Raw genomic sequence first — 25,598 nt, forward strand, 5'->3', positions numbered from 1 at the left:
AACTTTCATATTCAGTGCTATTCAGTAGAGATTGGTTGATCTGAAAAAGACGTCAAAAGAGAAAGAACTATGAGGTTTTTTCACATAGTAGTAATATATCTGCACCACTTTGCTTTAAAGATTGCTTCTTTTAGGGACATGATTTCCACTGAACATAAGAGGGTGACTCAAATCCAATGAGTTTACCACCATCCCTCCACATACACATTTATATCTCCTAGAGATTAACGATAGGACGAAGCTACAACACTGAATACAAACTCTCTTGAACTCTGGGGAAATTTGGATTGAAATCTGGATCCAATTTTTGCAGCTAAGGTTTATCTCAGATCAACACCAGAACTTCAAACACAGTTCAGAACTTCAAACCTCCTCACCCTTCAGTGACCTAGATCCAAATCCAGCTTTTGCAATATAGATCTGTCTCACATTGTGATCCCCTTTAGACCTGAAGGATCGGAAAGGGCTTTACAAACAGGTGGATTATACAGACAGCAGGTGAACAGGCCCCTGCAGGTGAAACTGCTTTGAAAACTAGAATTTAGCAAAGCAACCAAAAAGCCAGTGAGCTTCACAAATCACCCTGGAATCAGATCAGTACATGGGTGTTAACTGTACCTGGGGATGGGATTTATTTGCATTTGATTTTTTTATAAAGGAGAAGATGAAACAAAAACCATTGGAGTGCATGGATCAATGGTTCTCAACCAGGGTACGCGTACCCCTGGGGTATGCAGAGCTCTTCCAGGAGGTACATCAACTCATCGAGATATTTATCTAGTTTAATAACAGGCTCCATAAAAAGCACTAACAAAGTCAGTACAAAGTAAAATTTCATTCAGACAATGACTTGTTTATACAGCTCTGTATACTATACACTGAAATGTACGGACAATATGTATATTCCAATTGGTTTATTTTATAATTATATGGTAAAAATGAGAAAGTAAACAAATTTTCAGTAAGAGTGCGCTGGGACACTTTTGTATTTTTATTTTTTATTTTGTAAGCAAGTAGTTTTTAAGTGAGGTGAAATTTGGGGGTACAGACGAATCAGACTCCTGAAAAGGGGTATAGTCATCTGGAAAGGTTGAGAGCCACTGGCGTGGATAACTCATCCTGGACCCTGGCAATACCAGGGTATTAGTTTTTGTCACTCTGGTGACTGGTGCCAAGAAGTAAAGTCAAGTCTCTTCCCAGCACTCGTCAAAATGCAGTTCCACCAAAATTGAAATTCTTTGAGAAATCACATCGATTTTGCTAAAATTTCATTTTGGAATGAAAAAAGTTCTAACAATGTCAAAACATCCCATTTCAACATTTTCAACAAAACATTCTGAGTTTGTTTTGAAATGACTTGTTATTTTGACTTTTTAAATTTGGTAGAGTAGAATAGAATAGAATAGAATGTCAAAACTGAAATAAAACATTTCAATGAATCCAACATGATTATTTTTTCAGAATTTTGCTTTCTGGAGAATTTTTAACATTTCAGGTTTCATTACAGTTACAAACGAAGCCAGACTTTGAAATCTCGAAATCCTTTGTGATATGGAATACTCATTTGCCGGCCGGCTCTAGAGTAAAGCCTGAAATCAGCTGCTGTTCTTGTATTTGAATTACTGACAAAGTTATTCCCTTTCATCACAAGTTCCTCTAACGCTAGTTCCAGGAACCAGAACTGGATGGTTCATGGATATGGTCCGATTTGTTTTCCAGAGTGCTTTCCGAGGAACTTACTGTTTTAGCTAAACATTTGAATGGCACATATAAAAGCCCTAATATATTTCTCTGCTCATGAGAACAGTGCCCTTCACCTCGCTGCCCCGACACACTTTTAACCCATCCTTGGACTCTTCCATTCTTTATTGATTAGTGAAGGCAACTGCTGCATCGTTCAGCAATGAAGTGATGCCCTGCATGTATTTACTCAGTTCCGCAAAGTCTGCCAAGTCTCCCGACTGCTGGCCAAGAATGGAAGTGCCCAGCTTCTGCGCCCAAGGAGAGGTGGAGAAGTGCCAATCAAATTGCCAGCTCCAGAGAGCCAGCCAAAAGGGAGAGCAGTATTAACGAGGTGTAGCCCTAACGGCAAAGCTCCTCTGGCAGACTCTCCTTTCAAAATGGCTTGGATTTAGTGGAAAACATCGTAGGGGAAAATATAAATTTTAGGGGAATTTTCTCTTTCCATAGATTCATAGATTTTGGGGCTGCTATGGCCATCTAGTCTGACCTCCTCCATAACACGGGCCAGAGAATTTTGCCTTTGATCAATACAGACTATCCAAGTATCAGGGGGTAGCCGTGTTAGTCTGTATCCACAAAAGCAACAAGGAGTCCGGTGGCACCTTTAAAAACGGTGAAAAACTAAAGAGTCTGCCAGACTAACAGATTTATTTGGGTATAAACTTCCGTGGGTAAAAAACCCTTATCCAAATCATCTACTACTTAGAATATCTGCCACGAAGTTGCCCATGTTAGAGGGCCAGTGTATTGCAATGGAGATTTCAACTTCTCTACTGCAGCACAGCAAGTATTGAAACAGCTTTAGGGGTACATCTACACTGAATACAGAGGAATGTCTTTAAAATGGGCTGGGGCATTGCTGGGTCTTGATCTGGATTAGGAATAGGCTGTGGTTCCCAAATCTAATCAAGGTTAGTGTTCCACCACAGATTCAACAGTCCCAACATCTTGTGAGGTGAGATTTCTCTACGAAATTATTATCATGGAGCCCAAAGGCCACAACCAAGATCAGGATCCAACTGTGCTTGGTGCTATACATACACGTAGTAAGCGAGAGACCCTGCCCCCAAAGAATTTAACATCTGCGTAGACAACACAGATCATAAATGGGACACAGGAAGTATTATTCCCTATTTACTGATGGGGAACTGAAGTACAGAGAGATGGAGGGATGTGCCCAAGGTCACACAAGTCAGTGACAGAACTGGGAACTGACCCCTAATCTCCTGGATGCCAGTCCAGCGCCCTAACCACAAAGACATAGTCAAAACGGTGAGACACTAGCTGCTCTCCCGAGCGTTCCATCGGTTTGGACTGCAATCTCAGAACATCTGTTCTCGCAAAATTTTGCAGAACCAGAAGTGGAAAATATGCCTGCCAGTCACCAAACGTGGAACAGAAGGGGCAGGTACACATCTGCAGAAAGCTAAAGAGGTACAAATCGCAGGTCTGTTTTCTGAGTGCTCTCTGAGAGTGGCCCATACCAGCTACTTCAAAGAGAGTTACAAGAAACCTGCAGTAGGGAGTTAAGCCAAAAACTTTTCACAGGAAATGTTTATTCCTGACCATGAATTATTAGAGGTTGGCCTAAATCTTAATGCAGGAGGGGCTATCTCCCTTGCAAAACTCTTGAGTTTTCTTCCAGATGTTCTCTTTACCCATACAACTGTCCAATTAATCATTTCCGAATCCTACCATGCTCTTCCCCTCACTGGTATCTTGTGGCACTGAGTTCCACAGACTAATTGTTTGCTCTGTGTGAAAAGGTTTTCCCTTTAATCGGTTTTAAATTTGCTGACTTTCAATTCCATCAAATTCCCCCTTTGTTCTTGTATTCCAGGACAGGCTGGGTTGTCATTATACCCCGTTACTCATTATTTAAATGAGAAACCCCTCTAGCTGGGGAACAAGGCTTCTTTAAGAACGTAAGAATGGCCACACCATTCCTGATTTTACAGACTCTATCATACCCCTTAGTCGTCTCTCTTCCAAGCTGAACAGTCCCACTCTTTTTAGTCCCTCCTCATATGGAAGATGTTCCATACCCCTCATCATTTTTGTTGCCTTTCTCTGTACCTTTTCCAAGTCCAATATATCTTTTTTGAGATGGGGCAACCACATCTGCACGCACTAATCAAGCTGTGGGCGTGCCCTGGATTTATCTAGAGGCAACATGATTTTTTCTGTCCTATTTTCTATCCCTTTCTTAATGATTCCCAACATTCTGTTCGCTTTTTTGCCTGCCGCTGCACATTGAGTGGATGTTTTCAGAGAACAACCCATGATGACTCCAACATCTCTTTCTTGAGCGGTAACAGATAATTTAGACCCCATCACTGTATGTGTATAGTTGGGATTGTGTTTTCCAATGTGCATTACTTTGCATTTATTAACATTGAATTTCATCTGCCATTTTCTTGCCCAGTCACCCAGTTTTGTGTCTTGTGCAACACCAAGCACAGCACATATATATTAGTGTAGGGAGAGAACTCAAAACTTCCAGTGCCAAAAGTCACAATTACAAACTCCTGATACCTGAACTGTGGGAGCGCTCATTAATAACTAGCTGTGAGCAGTATAGGATCTATGACACACTGGTGAGCAGGTCCCATTCCACCCAGTAGAAGGCATTGGTGCACACACATACGAGTCAGTTCAATATGTTTTATCTATATGGATATCATTCACATATAATATCATAAATCCAATATCTTAGGTTAAATCTGAGACTTTGCAGCTAGTTTAGGGAATACTATCCTTATAATGACACAGTACGTGATTTTCAACTTCCAAAAGGAATGAAGTTCCCATAAATCTTGAAATCACAGTTTAGTCTGGTTGTATATGGAGGTGATGATTCTCTCATGCTTTCATTGTCAGAGGTTACATGTGAAAAATGATTGTAAATCAAGGGGAAAATAACTTTCCAAAAATGTACCATATGGCGAGGGTTCTCAACCTTTTTCTTTCTGAGGTCCCCCTAACATGCAATAGAAACTCCACGGCCCACCTGTGCCACAACCACGGTTTATCTGCATGTAAAAGCCAGGGCTGGCATTAGTGGGTGGCAAGCCGGGCAACTGCCCAGGGCCCCACGCCACAGGGGGCCCCGCAAAGCTAAGCTGCTCAGGCTTCAGCTTGAGGCCCGGTTGGCGGGGCTCAGGGTGGTGAGGCTCTGGCTTTTTGCCCTGGGCCCCAGTGAGTCTATTGCTGGCCCTGCTTGGTGGACCCCCTGCTCACGGCCCCCGAAGGGGCCTCGGACCCCTGGTTGGGAACTGCTGCCATATGTCACCACCTTCCTAACTGTGTTGGGAGAAGTCCAAGTGTACCAACCCATCGCTGATAAATCAACATAATGCCAAATTCATTCCCGGAGTTAAGCCGGGGATGAATTTGACCCATTGGGAACTGAACAGGTATGGAAACACCGACAAAATCACAACACAGCATTATATCTAACTGGTATGCTTGGCAGAAGGCTGGTATGCTTGGAGAAGATGATGTATTTTTACATTAATTTTAGTTGGTCTGTTGGTTGATTTCTTGTGTGTAGTGGGTGTTATTTGCTGGATTTCTATTTGGGCCATGTTATGTTTTGTCGCCTGCAGGATAGGATGAGCACTTTAAAAAGTTATTTATTTAGATCATGTCTTAATTTCAAGACGGGAGCTGGTGTTTAGGGGAGTACATGGAATTTCCTCTGGTAAGTAGATTTGAAGGGCCCAATCCTGCTCCTGCTGAAGTTAAGGAAAGTGCTGGGCTCAGAGGACTTGTTGGTAAGGCCACAAATAGATACAACTTCACATTTTTGCATTTTAATCTTTTTGCCTCCAAATATTTGATAAACAGCCAAATCGCTGCTTCACGTGGGAAAGGGAATGCTGGGTCGCAGAAGCACTGAGAGCATGGTTTGGCTAGCAGCCTTTTATCAATGAAAATAAATAAAATCTGTTTATTGTGAACTGCCAGAGATCCCAAAAAACGTCCTTCTGATTTCATGGACCAGTGAGTGGCTATGGTCCATGCGATAGCAGGCTCAGATAATAATGAGGACAACATAGATTTCTATGGATTTCTAAAAAGCAACTGAGGGTCCTGTGGCACCTTTAAGACTAACAGAAGTATTGGGAGCATAAGCTTTCGTGGGTAAGAACCTCACTTCTTCAGATGCAAGTAATGGAAATTTCCAGAGGCAGGTATAAATCAGTATGGAGATAATGAGGTTAGTTCAATCAGGGAGGGTGAGGTGCTCTGCTAGCAGTTGAGGTGTGAACACCAAGGGAGGAGAAACTGCTTCTGTAGTTGGATAGCCATTCAGTCTTTGTTTAATCCTGATCTGATGGTGTCAAATTTGCAAATGAACTGGAGCTCAGCAGTTTCTCTTTGGAGTCTGGTCCTGAAGTTTTTTTGCTGTAAGATGGCTACCTTTACATCTGCTATTGTGTGGCCAGGGAGGTTGAAGTGTTCTCCTACAGGTTTTTGTATATCACCATTGCTGATATCTGACTTGTGTCCATTTATCCTCTTGCGTAGTGACTGTCCGGTTTGGCCAATGTACATAGCAGAGGGGCATTGCTGGCACATGATTTCTAGGACTTTAGGATGCCTCTTTACAAACGATGACTCACAGATTTATCAAGGTGCATCTTTGCCTCACTGCAATCAGTGGAGCTCCAAGTAAGTGCCAGGGTCTGCCTGTGTGGATCTGATCCCAGGCTTGTACGTGTGAAACAATCATTCACTCACCACCAAAATGCAGGCACATCGGAGGTGGAACGCGGCAGCTTTTTAACAGCAACAGTAAAGCGCAGTTTAGAAGGTTTAGTGAAGATGAGATTTTAGGCATGGCAGGATGCAATAACCTAGACCAGAATTTGGCCTGGAAAGCAATGCATTTACACTGGTGTCAAACTGGAGCAACTGGTGAATTAGGCCCCTTATATTTATTTTCATTTTGTGCGCAATGGTGCCCTTTCAACGTGCCGTGCATTGTGCTGCTATTTCAGTGTGTGTTCCCTGGAATACCGTCACTGTGACATTCCTGCTGGGAGTCAGTTCACAACAGACTGAGCGCAGCCTTAGAGCTGCTTACACACAAATATGAAGTAAATCAAAAAGACCCAAGCAGGATTAGTGCCAGAGTGATCATATGACAATGAGGCCTAGCTATTATCTAGTACTTTTCATCAATAGATCTCAAATCCCTTTACAAAGGAGGCCAGGATTATTATCCCCATTTTACAGATGGGGAAACGGAGGCAGAGTCATTAGCTAATTTGCCCAAGACCACCGAGCAGGTGAGCAGCAGAGTCAAGACTAGAACCCAGCTCTCCTGAGTCCTAGTCCACTGACCTATCCACAGTTTACTGGAGAATAATGGAACGGTAGGAACAACGCATAGGAATTTTGCAAATAGAAATGCTCTTAAAATCCTGGAGTTAAGCACTTTTGAAATTTAGGGTGAAATCCTGGTCCCAGTGAAGTCAGTGGGAGTTTTGTCATTGACTTCAGTGGTGTCATATTTTCATCCTTGAACTTTAATTCTAATAAGAAAAAGACTTAGCACTGACTTCACAGATTCCTAAAAGTTCTGCCAATCAACCATTCCTGTATTTTTATTTCCTTAGATCATAATAAAATAATTTGTTAGCAGGGATGATCTTTTTTTTTTCTTTCATTTTTACTGCATATAATGTTGCTGTGGAGCTGCTAATGGAACCTGAAGCTTTTCGGACAACTTTATTCATAAAATCAATACATCATTGTGTGAGACTAACTTTTCTCTCCGAGGCTCAAATTAAAAACCAAACAGTACTTGCTTTTTGGTGATCTAAAATCCCTATGCTGACATCTCAGAAGACAATCTGGAACTTGTAATAATACCGAGTGCTTATATAGGGCTTTCCACCTTTGGAACTCAAACCCCTTTATAAAGAAAAGCATTATCCTCAATGTACGTGCGGAAACTGTGGCCCAGAGAGGTAATGTGACTTGGCTCCGTTCACTCCGTGACAGAATGCAGGAGTCCTGTCTCCCAGTTCTGTGCTCTGCCGACTGGGCTCCACCATGAGAATATTGTGGGGTTTGTCTTTACTTATGTGAGGACAAAACCCCAAAAGCAACAGGGGAAAATGCTGCCTGAAGCCTGAAATTGGACAAAATCGAGGTTTCCATTAATTATTATTACTGCCCACTGTTCTGAAAGGACTGCAGCTCCTTTTTCCAGCTAATTACACAAAGGATTAAATCCTTCCTCACACGCACACAGAAAACCTTAACGCTCCTGCCTTTGCTTGTATTGCGTAGGGTGTGGAAGTGCTTGCCCAGACTCGCTCCTTAGGGTCAAGATGTAAGGCCTAGCACAAAACCCATAGAGGGCAGTATATTTTGGGTCCCTCATCTCCTTCCTCCACAGACAGTTATTTCTAGAGGATTAGACTCTGTTTTTCTATTGCATGCTGCTCTTTGAACAGCTTGGGGTTGAGTATAATGGGAGTGGAGGGGAAAGCGGTAAAAAACTTGGTCTCTTTTCCTGCTGCCCTTTTGATAAACAGGTGTCTCCCTTGTGCCTCTGCCTTTCTATTTAAAACGACCAGTGTGTGTGCAAATAATGCCAGGAGAACGCTGGATACAAACAAGCAGTTTGGCAGGATGATGCAGTCATTGGAAGAGATTTCTCTGTGTGTAGAAGGCCCATGTCATGTTCCTATCAAGAACCCACCCCCAACATGTGTTCCTATGTGAGGATTTCCTAATATTTCTGGCTGAGGTCATTAGCACGTACACCCTGCATGGTCTCTTTCATAGCCAGACCTAGGTATGGGGCAGCGCCCAGCGGGTTTCTGTTGCATGTCTGAACACGTGCTGTGCATCCTCTGAAGGTGCAGCAGGTGCAGTTCTAGCGAGAGCCCTACAGATATGTCTCTAACCTCCCGTTCACACTCGCTCCATCTCAGGCATTTACATCTATCCGGCTACCTAGCTAGCCCTCCGCCAGCATGGACAGGGAGCATCACCTCACCTCTGCCTAGGGGGACCAAACATCTTGATATCCCCTAAACCGGCCCAATACTGGGGGCTTTGTCTTATATATGCCACTATACGCCCTCCCCCCCAATAAAAGTCCTGATTTTTCACACTTGTTGCCTGGGATCCCTACCTCTGCCCCCAGCTCTGAGCCCCCTGTGCATGGGGGGGCTGGGCCTAGCTCTGCCCCCCCCAGCTCTGAGCCCCCTGTGCAGGGGGGGGGCTGGGCCTACCTCTGCTCCCCCCCCGCTCTGAGCCCCCTGTGCTGGGGGGGGCTGGGCCTACCTTTGCCCCCCCCCCCAGCTCTGAGCCCCCTGTGCAGGGGGGGGGGCTGGGCCTACCTCTGCTCCCCCCCGCTCTGAGCCCCCTGTGCTGGGGGGGGGCCTATCTCTGCCCCCCCAGCTCTGAGCCCCCTGTGCTGGGGGGGGCTGGGCCTACCTCTGCTCCCCCCCGCTCTGAGCCCCCTGTGCTGGGGGGGCTGGGCCTACCTCTGCTCCCCCCCGCTCTGAGCCCCCTGTGCTGGGGGGGGGGGGCTATCTCTGCCCCCCCAGCTCTGAGCCCCCTGTGCTGGGGGGGGGCTGGGCCCTTGCACTGCAGACTGCGGGGGGCGCTGGGGGGACTGGGCACCAGCTACTGCTGCAAGCGGGGGGAGGGGCGGCTCCAGGACTCTCCCCCTCTTTACCCCCCCAGAACTGGGCGCAAGGTGATGACGTCGACGTGACCTTTCAACTCCCCCGCATGTGTGGGGTTTTTTTGGGAGGCCCAACATGGCCGCTGTCTCGAGCTGCCTCGGGCCCGGCCTGGGCGGCTCGGCGGGGGCTGGCGGGCTCGCCCTGGCTCGGCTCGGCCCGGGGCTGAGCTGCCCACGGCGGGGCTGCGCGCAGCGCCGAGCACACGCGGCTGGGGGCCGCCCACTGCCCTCCCCGGGACACAGGATCCGCACGAACCCCCGCAGCCCCGCGGGGCCCCATCCCGGGACCCCACAGCCACCCCCACCCCCGGGGCAGCCCCGCCCGGAGGCGCTCGGGGTTAACCCGGGGCACGCCTCCCACCCCGGCCCCGCCGCCTGTCCCGCTGGCGGGGGGCCGCGCCGAGACCGGGCCCGGGGACAAGCGAGGTCGTTCACTCCGCTATGTCCGAGAGACTCAGGGGGGTGCCCAGGGGGTGCCAGCAAACCCCGCTGGTCATGAACCGCCCTGGGGAGCGGGGAGTTACAGGCACCAGCCCCTTGGAGCGGGCTCCTTTCCTCCCGAAAGGGGATGTGATGGCTCATTTCTCCCGAGCGGGCAATGCGGCTGTAGGAGCCGCCTAGGAAAGGCGGTGGGTTACAAGAGAAGAGAAGGGAAATCGCCCCCTGGCTTTTCAGTGGCACTGAGCCTGGCTAATGGGTTCGGGCACCACGCAGCCTCCAGGGGGGAAAGGGGAGACCATTCCATATGCCAGCCGGCTCCCACCTTCCCGTGTGTGTGCACAGCCGGGTCGGGTTACCTAGCCTTTTTAGAGATCTGGCCATGGGAGGAGGCAGGGTCTGGATCGAACAACTGCTCTGCTATTAGCCTCCGTTCACACCAGCCCCTTCGCCTATACAAAGACAGACCCCCGTGAAGGCTGTTTTGTTCCAGAAGACCAGCCTATTGAGGGATTGTAATCACCGTGGAAATTTGATTTCATTTATATTCGTTTATACCCAGACGTGTGTCGTCGACAGTGAGAGCTATCTACGGTGCAAACCTTTCTTCTCCACCAGTAACCCTTTCAGTCCCTCCCTGTGTATCTGTTACTGGAAGCAGAATAATTCCCAATACAATAAGCCATTTCAAAGCTTGACATCCCAGCCTCTTCTGGTCTGCAAACCAGGCTTTGCTCCTTGGAGAGGTGGATAAAACTGCCTTGAGTCTCCTTTGCTATCTCCCGACCCCGTCATGAGTAAATCCAATGAGCAGTCTCTTCCCAACCGTGACAAGTGGGATGAGTTGCCCCTGAGTCTTTCTGCTGGGCGTCACAATGGCTAAATAGGGTTAAAAATCAAACAAAACACATCACCAGCTACCTCACCTCTGCTCTAACAGTATGATGCCTTCCTAAACCTGTGTGATTTTCTTAGACTCAATCACACCAGCTCTGTGTAGCCTATACATTTATTTTTCTTTCTCCCCCCCCCCCCCATGATGATTTGTGAGACCAGAATGACTTTGATTTCAACAAGTTAGCTGTTTATTCACGTCACAAGTTTGACAGTTTTACACCAAATCAGATTGCTGGGATTCAAGAAAGCTCTGAGGCGTCACTTTAGATTAGAACTCGCCTCCCCTGTCTTTTCCCCCTTCAGAGCCAATTAAAGCTCGCTGGGGCTTTAAGAGGAAACGTGCTCCCAAGCCCTGCATCTCATTCTGCCACTAAGATGGTAAGTGCTCTTTGGATCTCTCTCGACCTGAAGTCAGGGGGGGGGGGGGAAGCTGGTATTTTGCCTTGAGGGTTTGCAATATATGTTGTGCCCTGTTTGTTTAAGATTGGTATTGAGGAAGCTGACTCTGTACCTGGAAACCTGCTTTGCTTTTCCATAGCTGTAGGGGCTCATTTTCAAGGCTCTAAGCTTTGTCATTGCCTTGCAAAGACTTCTCACTTGCAGCAGGTTTGGTTTATTGGGGGGGGGGGCACACACTTCCAGAAACGAACCCAGACTTTTCCTGATCAGTGGGACCACTGCAAACTTGCAGAGACTGGATGTGACTCTCCTAGCTTTGTGTAGACGGTTGGAAGACTTGACTAGCCAATGGCTCTCAAGATGGGTCTGGATCGCTTGCTCCGTTTAAACAGCCGTAGTGTTTCCAAACGAACTGAAGCGAATGAGTGTCGCTCTCTCGCATGCCTTTGCTTAGTGCCTGGATGCTGGAGCTGATGTGTGTGGCTAGAACTGCAGTAGGTGACTCACCGCGATGGACTTCGAGGTAGCAGCTTGAGGCTGTTACAGCCTAGGAGGGGGAGTGCATTCGCTCTGGTTTCTGCCTCTCGTTCAGAGGTGACCCTGCGTGTGAATGTGCTGGAGGAAGGGATCGATGGGTGTACAGGGAAACACTTGTGGCAAAGCTGGGGGTGGGAATAGACATGTAGGCTAGCAGGCTTTGATCGCAGCATCTAGCCAAGGTGGTTTGGGCTCCAGGGCTGGGTCACACTCCCCCTGCATCCGCATCTGGGCAAACCTTAGACGTTGGCTGCAGCGGGGGTCTTCCCAAGTGTCAGTGCCCGGGCCCCTTTGAGCCTAGGATATCTGGGGGAGACTCATCCTTGAGGTGGGAGGCGAGAGCAGAGGGAGACACCCCAGGGCACAGCTAGCCGCCTTCGCTGCAGACCGTGTCTGGGGAGCTGTGGGCTGGGCAGAGAGGTGGGTTTGAGCTTTGGCCGAGCTCAGGAGGCTAGCAGAGAGCTGGGGGGAAGCCGGGGCAGGTTTGAGGCGCTGACTAAAGATAACTCGTGGTTTTGCCACTTCTAAGCACCTCTCTCCTATCAGGGCCTGGTGGCTGCGACACTGTTTAATCAGAACCCCCCCCTCCCCCCAAGAACGCAGTGGGACCCGGAAAACCCTTCCTCAACCGGGGAGATGTCTCCTGCCTGAGGCTCTGGCCTCTCTCCCCCGGTTTAAAACTCGGTGTAACTGCTGGAGATGACAGCAGGGGGATCGAGCCCCAGCCCAGAGCGAGCGGCTCCGCACTGGTTTTTACACACCACACGTCTCTGCCTTTCCCTCTCCCCTCCCCGCGTTATTTCACAGAGCACCATTCTTTCCTGCCAAGATCCCTACTTTGTAGGGGGCCAGGGCCATGACTGCCCCTATTCCGACTCAACGTCAGCAGCCAGCGTTGATGTTTCCAAGGAGACTTGGGTTTCTTTCTGGGCTTCTGGTCTCCTGGACAACACCAGGGCGAACCCACAAGAAGGACAGGCTCCGGGTAAGTGCTGCTGCCCCAAGGCTGCCGGTGTGCCGCTGGGAGTTTGCCCCGAAAGATGCCGCGGGGGGAAGGAGCTGATAACGCTTTAGCTGGGGGAGGAAGGGCAGGTCCCCACCGTGATATGCACCCTGGAGGGAGGGGACGTGAGCGTCTAGCTGGAGACCGTGTCCCGCTCCGCTGCCCAGAGCTGCGGGCTTTTCCCCTGGAGAGAGGGCGCTTAACTCCGGTGTTCTCCTCCGAGCTTCCTCCCGGAGCCCATTCGCTTTGCAGAGTCCGGTCAAAGCTTCCCGGGGGCCCGGCTGATCCCGGTCCGCGGGCGGCCCCCTCCCAGCGCGCGGGTAGCGATCCCTGCGCTGTGTCTACACGGCGGAGCGGGGAAGCGCGGGTCTGGCTTTTGGCAGAGGGCTGAGCCGGCAGGGACACGGGCCCTCAGTCGGGGGTACTTTGCAGGCAGCTCCTGGGAGATGTTCTCAAGGTCTCCGGGCAGCACCAGCTTCCGTTTGGCTTTTCCAGAGAGACAGGATCCCCCCGAGGTTACAGGCCTCGGGAGATTTCAGTTCCCAGTTCTGCCATAGCCTCCCTGTATGACCTGGGGTACATCCCTTAGTCCCGTAGGCCACCTCCTCAAAGGTAGTGCAGTGCCTAACTCCTATGGGAATCAATGGGAATTAGGCACCTAAGACCCTTTGAGGATTTGGGCATCTGTGCCTCAGTTTCTGCATCTGTAAAATGGGGATCACAATCCTTCCTTTCCCCCACCCTTTGTCTGTCTAGGCTAGTTCATTTGCAAGCTCTTTGAGGCAGAGACTGTCTCTCACTCTGTTTTTAAACAGCACCTAGCACACTGTGACCTTGATCTCACCTGAGGCCCATGGATGCTACCATAATATAACCCAATACTACTAATAATCATTAATAATTATACACCCTGGGCCATAGTTTTGATTTTAGCAGAGTTGTATAACAAAGGAGGGATTCCGTGACCGGGGCTTCCTGGGTACTGCACTGCACAATTTCCCCCTGGGGAGGGGGTAAGACAGAGAACAAACCACAGGTGACATTATAATCGTCATGTTGCCTATTGTCCACACCAGTGGAAAGCTCTCCGGTTCTACGGGGCGGGATAAAATAGAAAGTGCACTCAGGAGAGCATCCGGCTGTCAGTCAGAGAGGTTCTGGTTCGTGTCCCTGCAGTCCCTACCTTGGTAGGAAGGTTCGCTTGTTTCCTCTCTAGCTTCCATGATTTAAAATGCTGTTGGGAACTCACCTCTTGTACCCAGCACCATCTAGCCATAGATCTCAAAACACTTTACAAAGGAAGGTCAGTTCGCCCCTTTTGAAGATGGGGGAAACTGAGATAGAGAGTGAAGTGCCTTGCCCCAGGTCACAGCAGAGCCCTGAATGCAACCCAGATATCCTGAGTCCCAGTACAATGCCCTGGCCACTGGCCCAGGCTGCCTGACAAACAACTCTCCAAGCTTTGGTTCCTCTTGTAAAGAAGAGGAATTTTAAACAAAGAATAAAGAGCACAAGGAAAAAGATCTTCCAGATGCCAAAGGTGTCTTATAAGAAATTCGGATGATTTACTAATTTATTATCCATTTTTTAAAGGACCACTCTTTGCTGCTTATCAAGCAGTACAATTTTTCCTTGATTCAAATGAAGTAAACAAGGGATTAAAATAAACATGATTGTGATTTTACGCTTGGTTTGGAAAATGTGGGTTTCAGTTTAATCACTTCGATGTCTGCTTTTGTCCAGATCAGTTCTGTGGCTTGGATTTTACTATTCCAGATGACACGTGGCAAGGAGATCAGCTGTCCTCCCAGCTCTACAGAAACAAACAGGTAACATTTCAAATAACTCTCACACTGGAGAATAGAACTTTTATTTACAGTTTTAAAATGTTCTTCCACCCACCATCTTATGCTACTCCTAGAATTTCATTTTACGGTTGCCTAAAGCTCTGGTTCAGGAGAATACGTTCATAAATCTGTGGTTCTCTGTACAATGAGTATGGAAAACATTGACAGCCCAGAATCTTTTATTTTCTCTCCTTCCTTATGCGGATGTGTAAAACTAGAATGACTTCAATTAGCAGCAGCGTTGCTGTCTGCCCATGTCACAAGTCCAGCAGCTTCACACCAGATCAGATTGCTGGCTTCCACCAAAAAAAGAGAGGCATCACTGGGAACTGCTTTAGGGTCTGAGGCTGCAAAGACTGACACACGTGCGTAAGGTTGCTCACATGATTAGTTCCGTTGACTGCAGTGGGGGTACCCACTTGAGCAAAGTTCGTCACATGCATGAGTCTTCGCAGGACCAAGCACCAAGATTAGAAGTCACCTCTCTAGCTCTTTTTCCTTTTAAGTGAGTGCTAGTAAGCAGCAGGAGAGCCAGTGAACTCTCCAAGCTAAGCGGTTCCCATTGTAGCTGCTTGTACCTAGCTCAATGTTTAGATCACAACAGAATGACCCTGAACCAAAACACTTGGGGCGAAATCTTGGCCCCACTGAAGTCAATGGAAGTTTGGCCATTGACTTCAATGGGGCCAGGATTTCACCCTCGGTCCAAATATCCACAAACTTCCTTTCTCTTGCCCGTTATGTGTCTTGTCTATGTAGAACACAATCTCTTTTGGGGAGAGATGTCTGTCACTGTATATATGTGCTGGACCTGGCACACTGGGGCTCCAACTTCATTTTGAGACTTGTAGGGTGTGTCTGCTTTGCAGCAGGGAGCGAGCCTCCAGCCTGGGAAGACACACTCACGCTAGCTCTCCTGGGCCTCGCACACTAAAATTAGCAGTGTGAACTGCTGCATCTTGGGCAGCAGTGATGAACATAAGAACAGCCAGACTGGATCAGACCAAAGTGTGCAGAAGAGAAGAGTGAGGGGGGATTTGATAGCAGCCTTCAACTACCTGAAGGGGGGTTCCAAAGAGGATGGAGCTCGGCTGTTCTCAGTGGTGGCAGATGACAGAACAAGGAGCAGTGGTCTCAAGTTGCAGTGGAGGAGGTCTAAGTTGGATATTAGGAAACACTATTTCACTAGAAGGGTGGTGAAGCACTGGAATGGGTTACCTAGGGAGGCGGTGGAATCTCCTTCCTTAGAGGTTTTTAATGGCTTGACAAAGCCCTGGCTGGGATGATTTAGTTGGGGTTGGTCCTGCTTTGAGCAGGGGGTTGGACTAGATGACCTCCTGAGGTCTCTTCCAACCCTAATATTCTATGATTCTAGCCCAGTATCCTGTCTTCCGACAGTGGCCAATGCCAGGTGCCCCAGAGGGAATGAACAGAACAGGGAATCATCAAGTGATCCATATTCCTGTTGCCCATTCCCAGCTTCTGGCAAACAGTCTAGGGACACCATCCCTGCCCATCCTGGCTAATAGCCATTGATGGACCTGTCCTCCATGAACTTAGCTAGTTCTTTTTGGAACCCTGTTATAGTCTTGGCCTTCACAACATCCTGTGGCAAAGAGTTCCACAGGTTGACTGTGCGTTGTGTGAAGAAATACTTCCTTTTGTTTGTTTTAAACTGTCTGCCTATTAATTTCATTTGGTGACCCCTAGTTCTTGTGTTCTGAGAAGGAGTAAATAACACTTCCTTATTTACTTTCTCCACACCAGTTATGATTTTATAGATCTCTATTACATCCCCCCTTAGTCGTCTCTTTTCCAAGCTGAAAAGTCCCAGTCTTATTAATTTCTCCTCGTATGGAAACCGTTCCACACCCTAATAATTTTTGTTGCCCTTTTCTGAACCTTTTCCAGTTCCAATATATCTTTTTTGAGATGGGGTGACCACATCTGCACGCTGTATTCAAGATGTGGGTATACCGTGGATTTATATACAGCTCAAGCCTGTAATATACATAATGACACCTGGATCTGAATTTTGCAGCCCGCATCCAGGTCTAGTTTATAATCTGCTCTCTCACCCCCTCCTTTTCTCTCTAGCCAGGTAGAGGTTAGTGAGATAGGGATCCGGAGGAAGCTTAAGTACTCTTTGAAACGCAGAAGGAAGAAAACTGGCAGCATTGTGAGTGAGAAAATCTCTGTGTATTTAAAGGGCTGTTTGCAGTTCATTTCCCTGCACACCTCTATTATTCCTCTGCAGTTATAGTTTTTCAAAATAATCTCTTCAAACATTTGCTAAAGAATAGGAGAAGTCAAATGTGAGACGTGAACAGTCATGCCACTTAGCTTTACAGGGACAAGGGGTTCTTGAGGATTGAATTCACAAAGCAAACACCAAAATCATCACATCCCACCAGGCCATAGAGCAGGGAATTTATCAGGTTACAAAGTCAACAGAGCTAAGAAACGTCTATTCATCGATATCTGTATTTCACAGCTTCAAGACACCTTGCTACAGAAGGAAGAGGAACTTGCCAGGTTACATGAAGAAAATAACAACCTCCGACAATACCTGAATTCTGCCGTGGTTAAGTGTTTGGAAGACAAGGCGAAGGTACCGTGTTCAAACCTGCCACGAAAACGTGTGTCTGTGAGAGAAGGGAACGAAGCATTTAGGTGAAATGCCTAAAAGGCAAATGCAAATAAACACAAGTGTAAAAGGCCACATTGTGGGCAGGTAGCATGCAAGTGGAACTGCCCTTCTAACGCTCCCCAGATTGGTGACCAAGCACTACCGATAGTGTGTGTCATCATGGTTGGCCTTGCCTATGTAGACAGGGTTAAGCCGTGTGACAGCCCTGATCTTTAGCATTTATAGCTGATTTGGTTTATGATTAGGGTGACCAGACAGCAAGTGTGAAAAATCGGGACAGGGGGTGGGGGGGTAATAGGAGCCTATAGAAGAAAAAGACCCAAAAATCAGGACTGTCCCTATAAAATCAGGACATCTGGTCACCCTAGTTTATGATGCTTTGAAAGAGGGGGTTTATAAGAAGCAATGGACTAACCCTAACCCCTCAAACTTCTAACCAAGGAGCAGAACTCATTACACTGAAAGGATACCAAAAAGCAAGGCATTTAGCATTAATCAGCTTCGGAGTCAATAAAGCAGCTGTTCAGAGAGCAGAAGCACAAACCTGGGAATGGGTAACGGGGAGCCGTCTGTTCTCAGCTCTGCCGCTGACTCACCCTTGTCCTTGGGCAAGTCACTTAGCCTTTGGCGCCCCGGCCCCACCAGTTGCAGAATGCGAATGCTAATCAATTAGCTGCCCCCCCGGGGCCATGGGGGTGGGGGTTCGTTAATAAACATTTGTCCGGCTCTTTGGGTTGCTGAGCTTGATGGTGGTACTGAGGGGCTGAGCACTATTGCTAAGGATGGGCTCAGTCCTTACTCGGGCAAAGCAAGTGGTACCACTTGGCATGTGGCATGAGAGAAAACTGAGATCCTCGACAAAGGGTGAGTGCAGAAGTGCTCTCCTCACCTGAATTGCCCTCAGGGCATAGAATCATAGAGTATCAGGGTTGGAAGGGACCTCAGGAGGTATCTAGTCCAACCCCCTGCTCAAAGCAGGGCCAATCCCCAGACAGATTTTTACCCCAGTTCCCTAAATGGCCCCCTCAAGGATTGAACTCACAACCCTGGGTTTTAGCTCAAACCACTGAGCTAGCCCTCCCACCCTGTGGATCCCAGGGCTATCTATGCTGAGGCATGCGCTGTGCTCCCCAGCCCCCCTCCCACTCACTGGGAACCAGGGGAGGCATATGCATATTCCCCTCCCACCCAGTCCTGGATCTCTGAAGGTGACTGAGCCCCCCGGTGCCAGATCAGAGCCTGCTGGCAGGGTCGGTATTGAGGACGGCTGTACAGGGCAGGAGCTTTCATTTCATGGCTTACTGAGTGAAAAAGCAAACAAAGCTCAGGCCGTGTTGACACTGTCGTATTCTTATCTCGTAGGGGTTTGGGCTGTTTCCAGAGACTGTACAGCACAAAGTAATTAGTGCCATCCGCGTTCGCTAACTGAAAATGAGCTCCGGGTAAACGGTGCGCTTTGTGAGAACCATGTTCGGCACCTGTTCAGATAAAGCCTGGGGCCAGAACCATGTTGCTCCTGGGTGATCAGCTTTTAATCTGCTCTGTCTTCCCTGTTCTCTTGTATAGAAACTGCTGCTGCACAGTGGCCAGAAGAAACATGCGATTCTCAAAAGTGGCAAGAGGAAATTTAAAGAGGACAGTTACCTGGCCCCTCGAGAGACTCCTCACCCCTCCAAAGCCAGGAGGAACCTGCTCCGTGATTTTACTGCCTGCGAAGAACAAGCTGCTCCACCCGTGGAGACCTGGGTACTGCAAACCCTGGGACTGAAAGATATCAACACCATTGATGAGTCTTTATCAGCTAACTACAGTGCCCTGCCCTCTGAACTTGGGAAAAGCCCGTACTGCCAGAGCCATGGGGAGGCAATGGACTATTGTAATGATGAGGACCCAATCGCTGCTTATGGCTGTGATCAGATGACTCCTATAAACAGCGCTGCCACTCCCGGGAAGCAGGATTTACCCTATATCCAACCACTTTCTTCAGCACCATGTGCTTCCTCGACGCTGCCCAGCGGTGCCCCTTTCCCGCCTTACGGATTGCCTTACTTCGCCAACGACGTGTCACCAAACAAAACCGACATGGCCTTTACAACCTCCCTGAGCCCCCACCGCAACGTCAAAACACACACCTTCCACCAGGGACAGGTCTTCGTGCGCCGAGAGGAGGACGGAGGCTGGAAATTCACCTGGGTCCCCAAGCAATCCGAGTGACTCCCCCTTGCCCCCACTTCTGAGCACTGCCATCAGTGACATGTTTACAAACACTTACAACTGCAGAAGCCTTTCTTGCACTTGAGATTGATGCTGAGAACAGAAGCAACGTCTCCTACAGGCTGTTATCTCATGCTGTGTGAAATGCTACATTATATCATCCACCCATTCACCTCTGCACGCTCCTAATTCTTGCAGGAACGGCTCCAGATTGCATTTGGAAATGTATCTGCACAGGGCCAGATGTACAAACTAGCCCTCCATTCAGTTCAGCTCTCTCCACATCTGTGAGACCATCTACCACCACTTATTCACAACCCTTCCGCCACCAGCCAGCTTCTGCCATCTTGTACCTTCCTGGCTGAAATGTACCCAACCATTCCTGTTTCTGACACTCTGGTGACCACCCCTACCTGGACTGGGAAGCCAGGAGCTGGAGCAAGGTTTTTGGGAGGACTGTTAAAGAACAGAGGCTCTGCCACAGCCCTTTTGTGTCGGCATCCTAGGCGACCACAGACAGAGAATGAAGGCTGGTTCTGTGGCTGTTAGATCAGTGATGTTCTGGAGAGTGGAACCCCCAGTGGCTGCATAAATTGCGTAGGAGGAAAGCAATTGCTGATCTGTTGTCCTGTAATGTAATGCTTGGTTGGTTTACATACAGTCAATCAGGGCTGTCGTTTTTGGATGCCTCCTCAAAATGAGCAGGATTTGCTTCTATTGCCTTCAGGTTGCCTTGTCAGTTACAAGCAACACAGCGAATCTAGTGGGTTTTCTGCGCTAACCAAGCAGCCAACGCATTTACCGCATGATGCTTTTCAAAGCTATTTCCATATCTCTGGAAACACAGATAATGAGTCAAGCCCTCCGCAGCTGTCAATTGGTGTAATTCCACTGACATCACCAATGGAGGGTCCGGCCCAATATATTGGCAGGAGAAGCTTTATATAGTGTGTAAAAATATATATTTGGTGCCTTACTAGCCACCACGAAAGATACATTCTTTTCCACTCACAATATTCTCTTGGCCCCGCCATTGGTTCACGCGCTGTCTAGTACTGAGTCACTTCCAGGGACATTCTATGGGTTGTCTTCAATATTGTGCTGTGGGCTAGTGGAAACTCTTACTCAGGAGAGCAGCCCTTATCACACTAAGTTTCTGCTGCTTTCACAGGGCTACTGTGGACAGTAAAAGCCAATCTTGTGAAGTTTGGCAGTTGCTTTCCATTGCAGAAAATGACAGGTAGCCCGTTCGGTTCTGGTTTCTTTTGATGGTGTATGGGGATTCAACTTTACACAAGAGCAACACTGGCCCGAATGTTTGTTTACAGAAATTGCTGTTAATAATGACAGAATTGGGCTTTTCTAGTACACTTACTATGGGGAATGTATCAGAGGGGGAGCCGTGTTAGTCTGGATCTGTAAAAAGCAACAGAGAGTCCTGTGGCACCTTATAGACTAACAGATGTATTGGAGCATAAGCTTTCGTGGGTGAATACTCACTTCGTCAGATGCATGTGAGTATTCACCCACAAAAGCGTATTGCTCCAATACTTCTGTTAGTCTATAAGTGCCACAGGATTCTTTGTCGCTTTTTATGGGGAATGTATCCCTCGATTAAGGGGTAGTATCATCGAGTGATTAAAGCAGTTGATTGCGAACCACGATTTCCATGTCCCATTCTAGGTTCTACCATCACGTATCTCCCAGGGTTGTGAGGCTAAATACATCGCTATCTGGAAAGCGCTTTAAAATCCTTGGATTCAAGGTGCTATTCAAGTGCACAGCACTTTTATTAAACTAACAACAAAATGAAGTCAACTTACATGAAGTCAACTTACCAACCACATGTCTTATGTAACCCTTATTTGCTAATTTACCCCCCTTTGTCTTTTGATACTTAAATATTGGTAGCATTGAAAACCAAGGGACCAGTCTGGCAATCCTTGCTCTCATTAGTTGTCCTATTGACCTCAATGCGACTTGGCCTTGTGTGAGTAAAGGTCCTCCAGTTGCTTATTTTAATATAAAATTTAGATACAACTTTATTCTATATTGATGAGGATTAAAATCCATTTTCTATCCAAAATATTCTCTTGTGCCTTAAAATCTCAGTATTTGAGCTTCTGATTCAGGAGCTAAACTAATTCCTCCCATGGTATTTAAATCAACAAGCAAATCTCTGTTTGTTCGTAACTTACTTTAAAATAATAAGGCGGGCTTTCTGTGCATAGAATCAACAGTTTCAATGCTTGCATTGGAGGGAACATCAATTAATTAATGTTTAACCCAGTGCAATAATGCACATGAATTAAACCCCAGGAGTTTGATGCTATTTCCATTGAAGCCAATGGAGGTTTTGCCAACTTGAGCAGGAGCCAGGCTACTGTTGTTCTGTAGCAATGTAATTTGCTGCTTAGGTATATTTAAAATGAAAGTAGAAAAGTTCCTGGTAAAAATAACTCCTCCTTGATTTTATAAGCAAGACATTAGCCAGCTCTAGTCCAGATTGTATAGGATGATGTTGAAGAAAAGTACAGATAGGGTGATGTTTTGTACTGTTGTTAAGGTTACTGTTGTACAGAGCGTAGACAATTCATTGCTTAATTCCCTTTCCTTAACATGAAATGTGTTTGTGTGTGTGCGTGCTGAATACCATGCTCAAAGTAATTAGACAATGTGACCATAGGATTAATCCTCAAGCTAGCTGAACATTTCTTATATATTTCAAAGCAACTACACAATGTGAGTAGAGAGTGCAATTCTATTGCATGAGGTTTAGTGCTGTAGAATTGAGTGACTTTTACAACATTAAAAACAACACTTTTTTAATCCTATAATTGATTTTTAACCCCAATGAATTAAAAATGAGAGATTAAGTCATTCTCTCTGTTTAATATCTTTCGTTGATATTTATAGATCACTTGCTTCTTGGAGCTGGGGGCTTATCTTCCTCTGTGTTCTTTACTATACACCATTGGGGTGAAATTCACCCCCTGCAGAGTTCTAGCACGAAATCTATGCAGCACTTAAGTCTCAGCTAAACTCTCAAAATAGAGTTTAAATGAAACTTAAGTGGTGCCTAGACCTTTGCCAGGCCTCTGAACAGGGATGAATTTCACCCTTCGCATTTAACAAATAAATTATAAAGCTGAGTGAATAATTCAGAATGAATAATTTATCCAATTTTTTCTGCAGTTTTCTCAGTGTTATTCCACAACAATATTTTAACTCTATGGTTTCTCACAGATTGTTCTCTAAGTATTTACTGTTTGAGGTCACTTGTGGTAGCTGGGGGGACTGACCAGATTAAGTCCCAAGGCATTGCTTCTGTTCCATGATTGGCAAAAACACTTGCACATGCAAATTTAAAAGTGTGCTTTGGGCAAATATTGCAACATGTGACTTTGAAATTTGCTCTTTGCAACCACTTACACTAATTAAATTTAATGACATGAAGGTTCACAGATAGCAAACACAAAAGGATAATAAGAATTTGAGATAATATTCCTGAAATATTTTTATTTGCAATATTCATTTAGTTCTCATACAAAAGCAGACCACATTTCCTCTAGAAATTGCATCATCAGTTGAGTTGGATTTACTATGACACCAAGAGCATTAATAATAATAAAAAACAAGTCTTTCTTCCTTAGTTGGCTTACTACTTTTCCACTGTAAGAAAGTGAATCATAATGCCAGACTTAAGGAACATCTATCTTTTACTGTTCCTCTAAAAAATTATATATTTCCCAAGGGCCCAATCCTGCTCTCATTGACTTAATCAAGAACAGGTTCAATATTAAAGTGTGATTTGGGGTTACACATTGTTCCTGTTGTGATAAAGTTGATGGTTTATGGTGGTCTAGTAAATAGGGGGCTGGATTGGGATTACTCAAGAGATTTGAGTTCAGTCCCTGGCTAATCTATATGCTTACTGTGTGACCTTGGGCAGGTCATTTAATCTACCCCATTCCTCCATTCCCCATCTGTAAAATACGGCTAGTCCTTCCCTATCACACTAGGTTGTGAGTTTCAAAAGCAAATCAAGCAGTTAGTGCAAGGGAGTAGGCATCGGAAGTTCTGGATTCTGGCATTGACTCTGATTTTACTGGTCCCAGTATAAAGGGACCAGTTCTTATCAAACTGAATAGAACTTGGGACACGAGCTGCTCTACACTACGGGGGAAATTTGTTGTAATGCTAACTGCCAAGGGCCAGCAGGCCTAGATACCACTTAAATTCTGGTTCCGCCCTTAAAATGGGGTTTGATTAAGTGAGACTTAACTGGTCCAGAAGCACTGGCTGCTGGCCCTTTGTGTAGGGGTGAATTTTATCCACTGTAAATATCCATCTTGTATTAACATTTGTTCTATTTTTTTATCTGAAGGCGGTTTTTTTCATTATGTGAATGTAACACATGCCAGCTGCACACTTTAAAACCAATCTGTGTCTTTAGAAATGTGTGATAATATAAACAGCAATTAATTTAACACTTAATATTTGGATGTTTATGATTTGTGTGTATGTGTGTGATTGAAAAGAGGTTCTAATTATATGTAAGAGTCAATTTTATTTGCATCAATAAGTTATGTCTAATAAAACCTGAAATAACCCCTTGGGTGCTGTAAATCCCTCTCCTCCCAGCTCCCATGAACCATCATTTATATACCGTAGGTTAAAATTCACCCTGTGACAGAACAGTGACTACGCACTTAAGGCCAATTTAAATGGCACAGAAACCTCATGCTGGCCAACAATAAGTGCTGACTCCCAGGAAGTGAATTTGTGCTCATGCACAATATGTGCACAAAATATTGTGCTCACCCCCAAGAAAAGAAGTCATGTGACAATTATAAGTACACTCATTTAAGTTCTAGCTCGGCAACATTCCATTGACGTTATTCTAATAAAACTAAAGATATCTGTGTAAGAAAACCACCAGCCCAAGGGATTACTGACACGCTCTCCTGATATACTTCAGCTACGTAAGGATTATATCCGGTTTATGGTTCACACCTACAGCACCCAACCTCCCGATCCAGCTCCCACTGAAGTAAATGGGAATTTTGCCATCACCTTGGACAAAAACAGAATCAGGCCTTTCAATATGAATTTTGGGTGCTCAGTGAATGCAAGATTGGGCCACAGATCTAGGCTGGAGAAAGGTTCCACATTGCATCCGTGTGAATTGGCGTGGTCTCTGCCAGTTCCCATTGGGAAAGCATCCACTTTACGAAGCTACGGCTACTCCCACAGGTACTTTTACTAGCAGTCTGATAAGATAGGCCAATGATTGACTGGTTCATAGATACTAAACTAGTCTGATGGTCCTTTGAGAGCTGTGCTCAGATGCATCATTTGAACAATGTACTGTCTATTCCATGCAGCACCTGCCTTAAGAGAGGATATCAGCCTTCAAGCCAGTATTTTCCAGGACATTCTCTAAAATGACCTCACTTCATTTTTAATCCAGAGAATTTATTTCCATGGAGACAAAAATTCCTCATTCTCCGCAGAAATGTATGTCCTCATCCTTTTCAATCTTTACACTGATCACGAAATGCTGGCTCACAAATGGAATTAAGTTATCATTTACGAGGCTGGAGCCGAGAGCGAAAAAGCTTGAGTCAAAAATGCAAATCTTATGTAAGTCAATTGTACTTGACACCAGAAGTCGAGTGGTGTTACTTATTAACTGCTTCATCTGGCACTGCACAGGTTTATCAGTAACCATGCACCTGCTGGGACCAAAGAGAGAGGCACTTTTCACTGGAATGGGAACTCCTTTATTGTTCATCAAGAAGACACACATTGAGTCCTCAGCTTTAACCCCTCGTGCCCTCTAGAAGTCACATCTGAGTCTTAAACAGACATCTCAGTCAAATCCTGGACTGCAGCCAGATACATCTCCAGCCATAGGCCTTGAACAGCCTAGGAATCATTTATAGGATGAGGTGTGATTCACCTAAGACTCCATCCCCCAAGTCATTCATCTGGCTTCTTCACTGTGCATCATTTAATTATTTCAGTAATAAACATTTCAATGCAGTGTTTGCAACCCCAACATATCAGCATTGTGCCAGGGCCTGAGAACCAGAGTGTCAAATTAAATAGGCAATGAATTTCCATGGGATTTAGGCTTCTTTGAAAATC

General features: G+C 46.4%; 1 protein-coding gene across 4 annotated transcripts; it reads left to right on the forward strand.

The window, feature by feature from the left end:
• Window positions 1-9,519: 9,519 nt before the first annotated feature.
• GMNC (geminin coiled-coil domain containing) lies at window positions 9,520-24,057 on the forward strand. 4 transcript variants are annotated; one of them, XM_042843861.2, is made up of 6 exons: window positions 9,520-10,492; window positions 11,099-11,173; window positions 12,539-12,716; window positions 14,478-14,563; window positions 17,076-17,192; window positions 18,798-24,057. In XM_042843861.2, exons 2-6 carry the CDS (start codon window positions 11,171-11,173, stop codon window positions 19,443-19,445), a joined length of 1,032 nt encoding a protein of 343 aa, XP_042699795.1. In that variant the 5' UTR covers window positions 9,520-10,492; window positions 11,099-11,170; the 3' UTR covers window positions 19,446-24,057. The 4 variants fall into 4 exon arrangements, with proteins under 4 accessions (XP_042699795.1, XP_065413571.1, XP_065413570.1 ...); XM_065557499.1 differs by having other exon boundaries at window positions 9,520-11,173; window positions 14,483-14,563; XM_065557498.1 differs by lacking the exons at window positions 9,520-10,492; window positions 11,099-11,173 and having other exon boundaries at window positions 11,217-12,716.
• Window positions 24,058-25,598: the final 1,541 nt, after the last annotated feature.

The sequence above is a fragment of the Chrysemys picta genome, chromosome 9, assembly GCF_011386835.1.
Source record: "Chrysemys picta bellii isolate R12L10 chromosome 9, ASM1138683v2, whole genome shotgun sequence".
In the NCBI taxonomy this organism is placed as follows: Eukaryota; Metazoa; Chordata; order Testudines; family Emydidae; genus Chrysemys; species Chrysemys picta.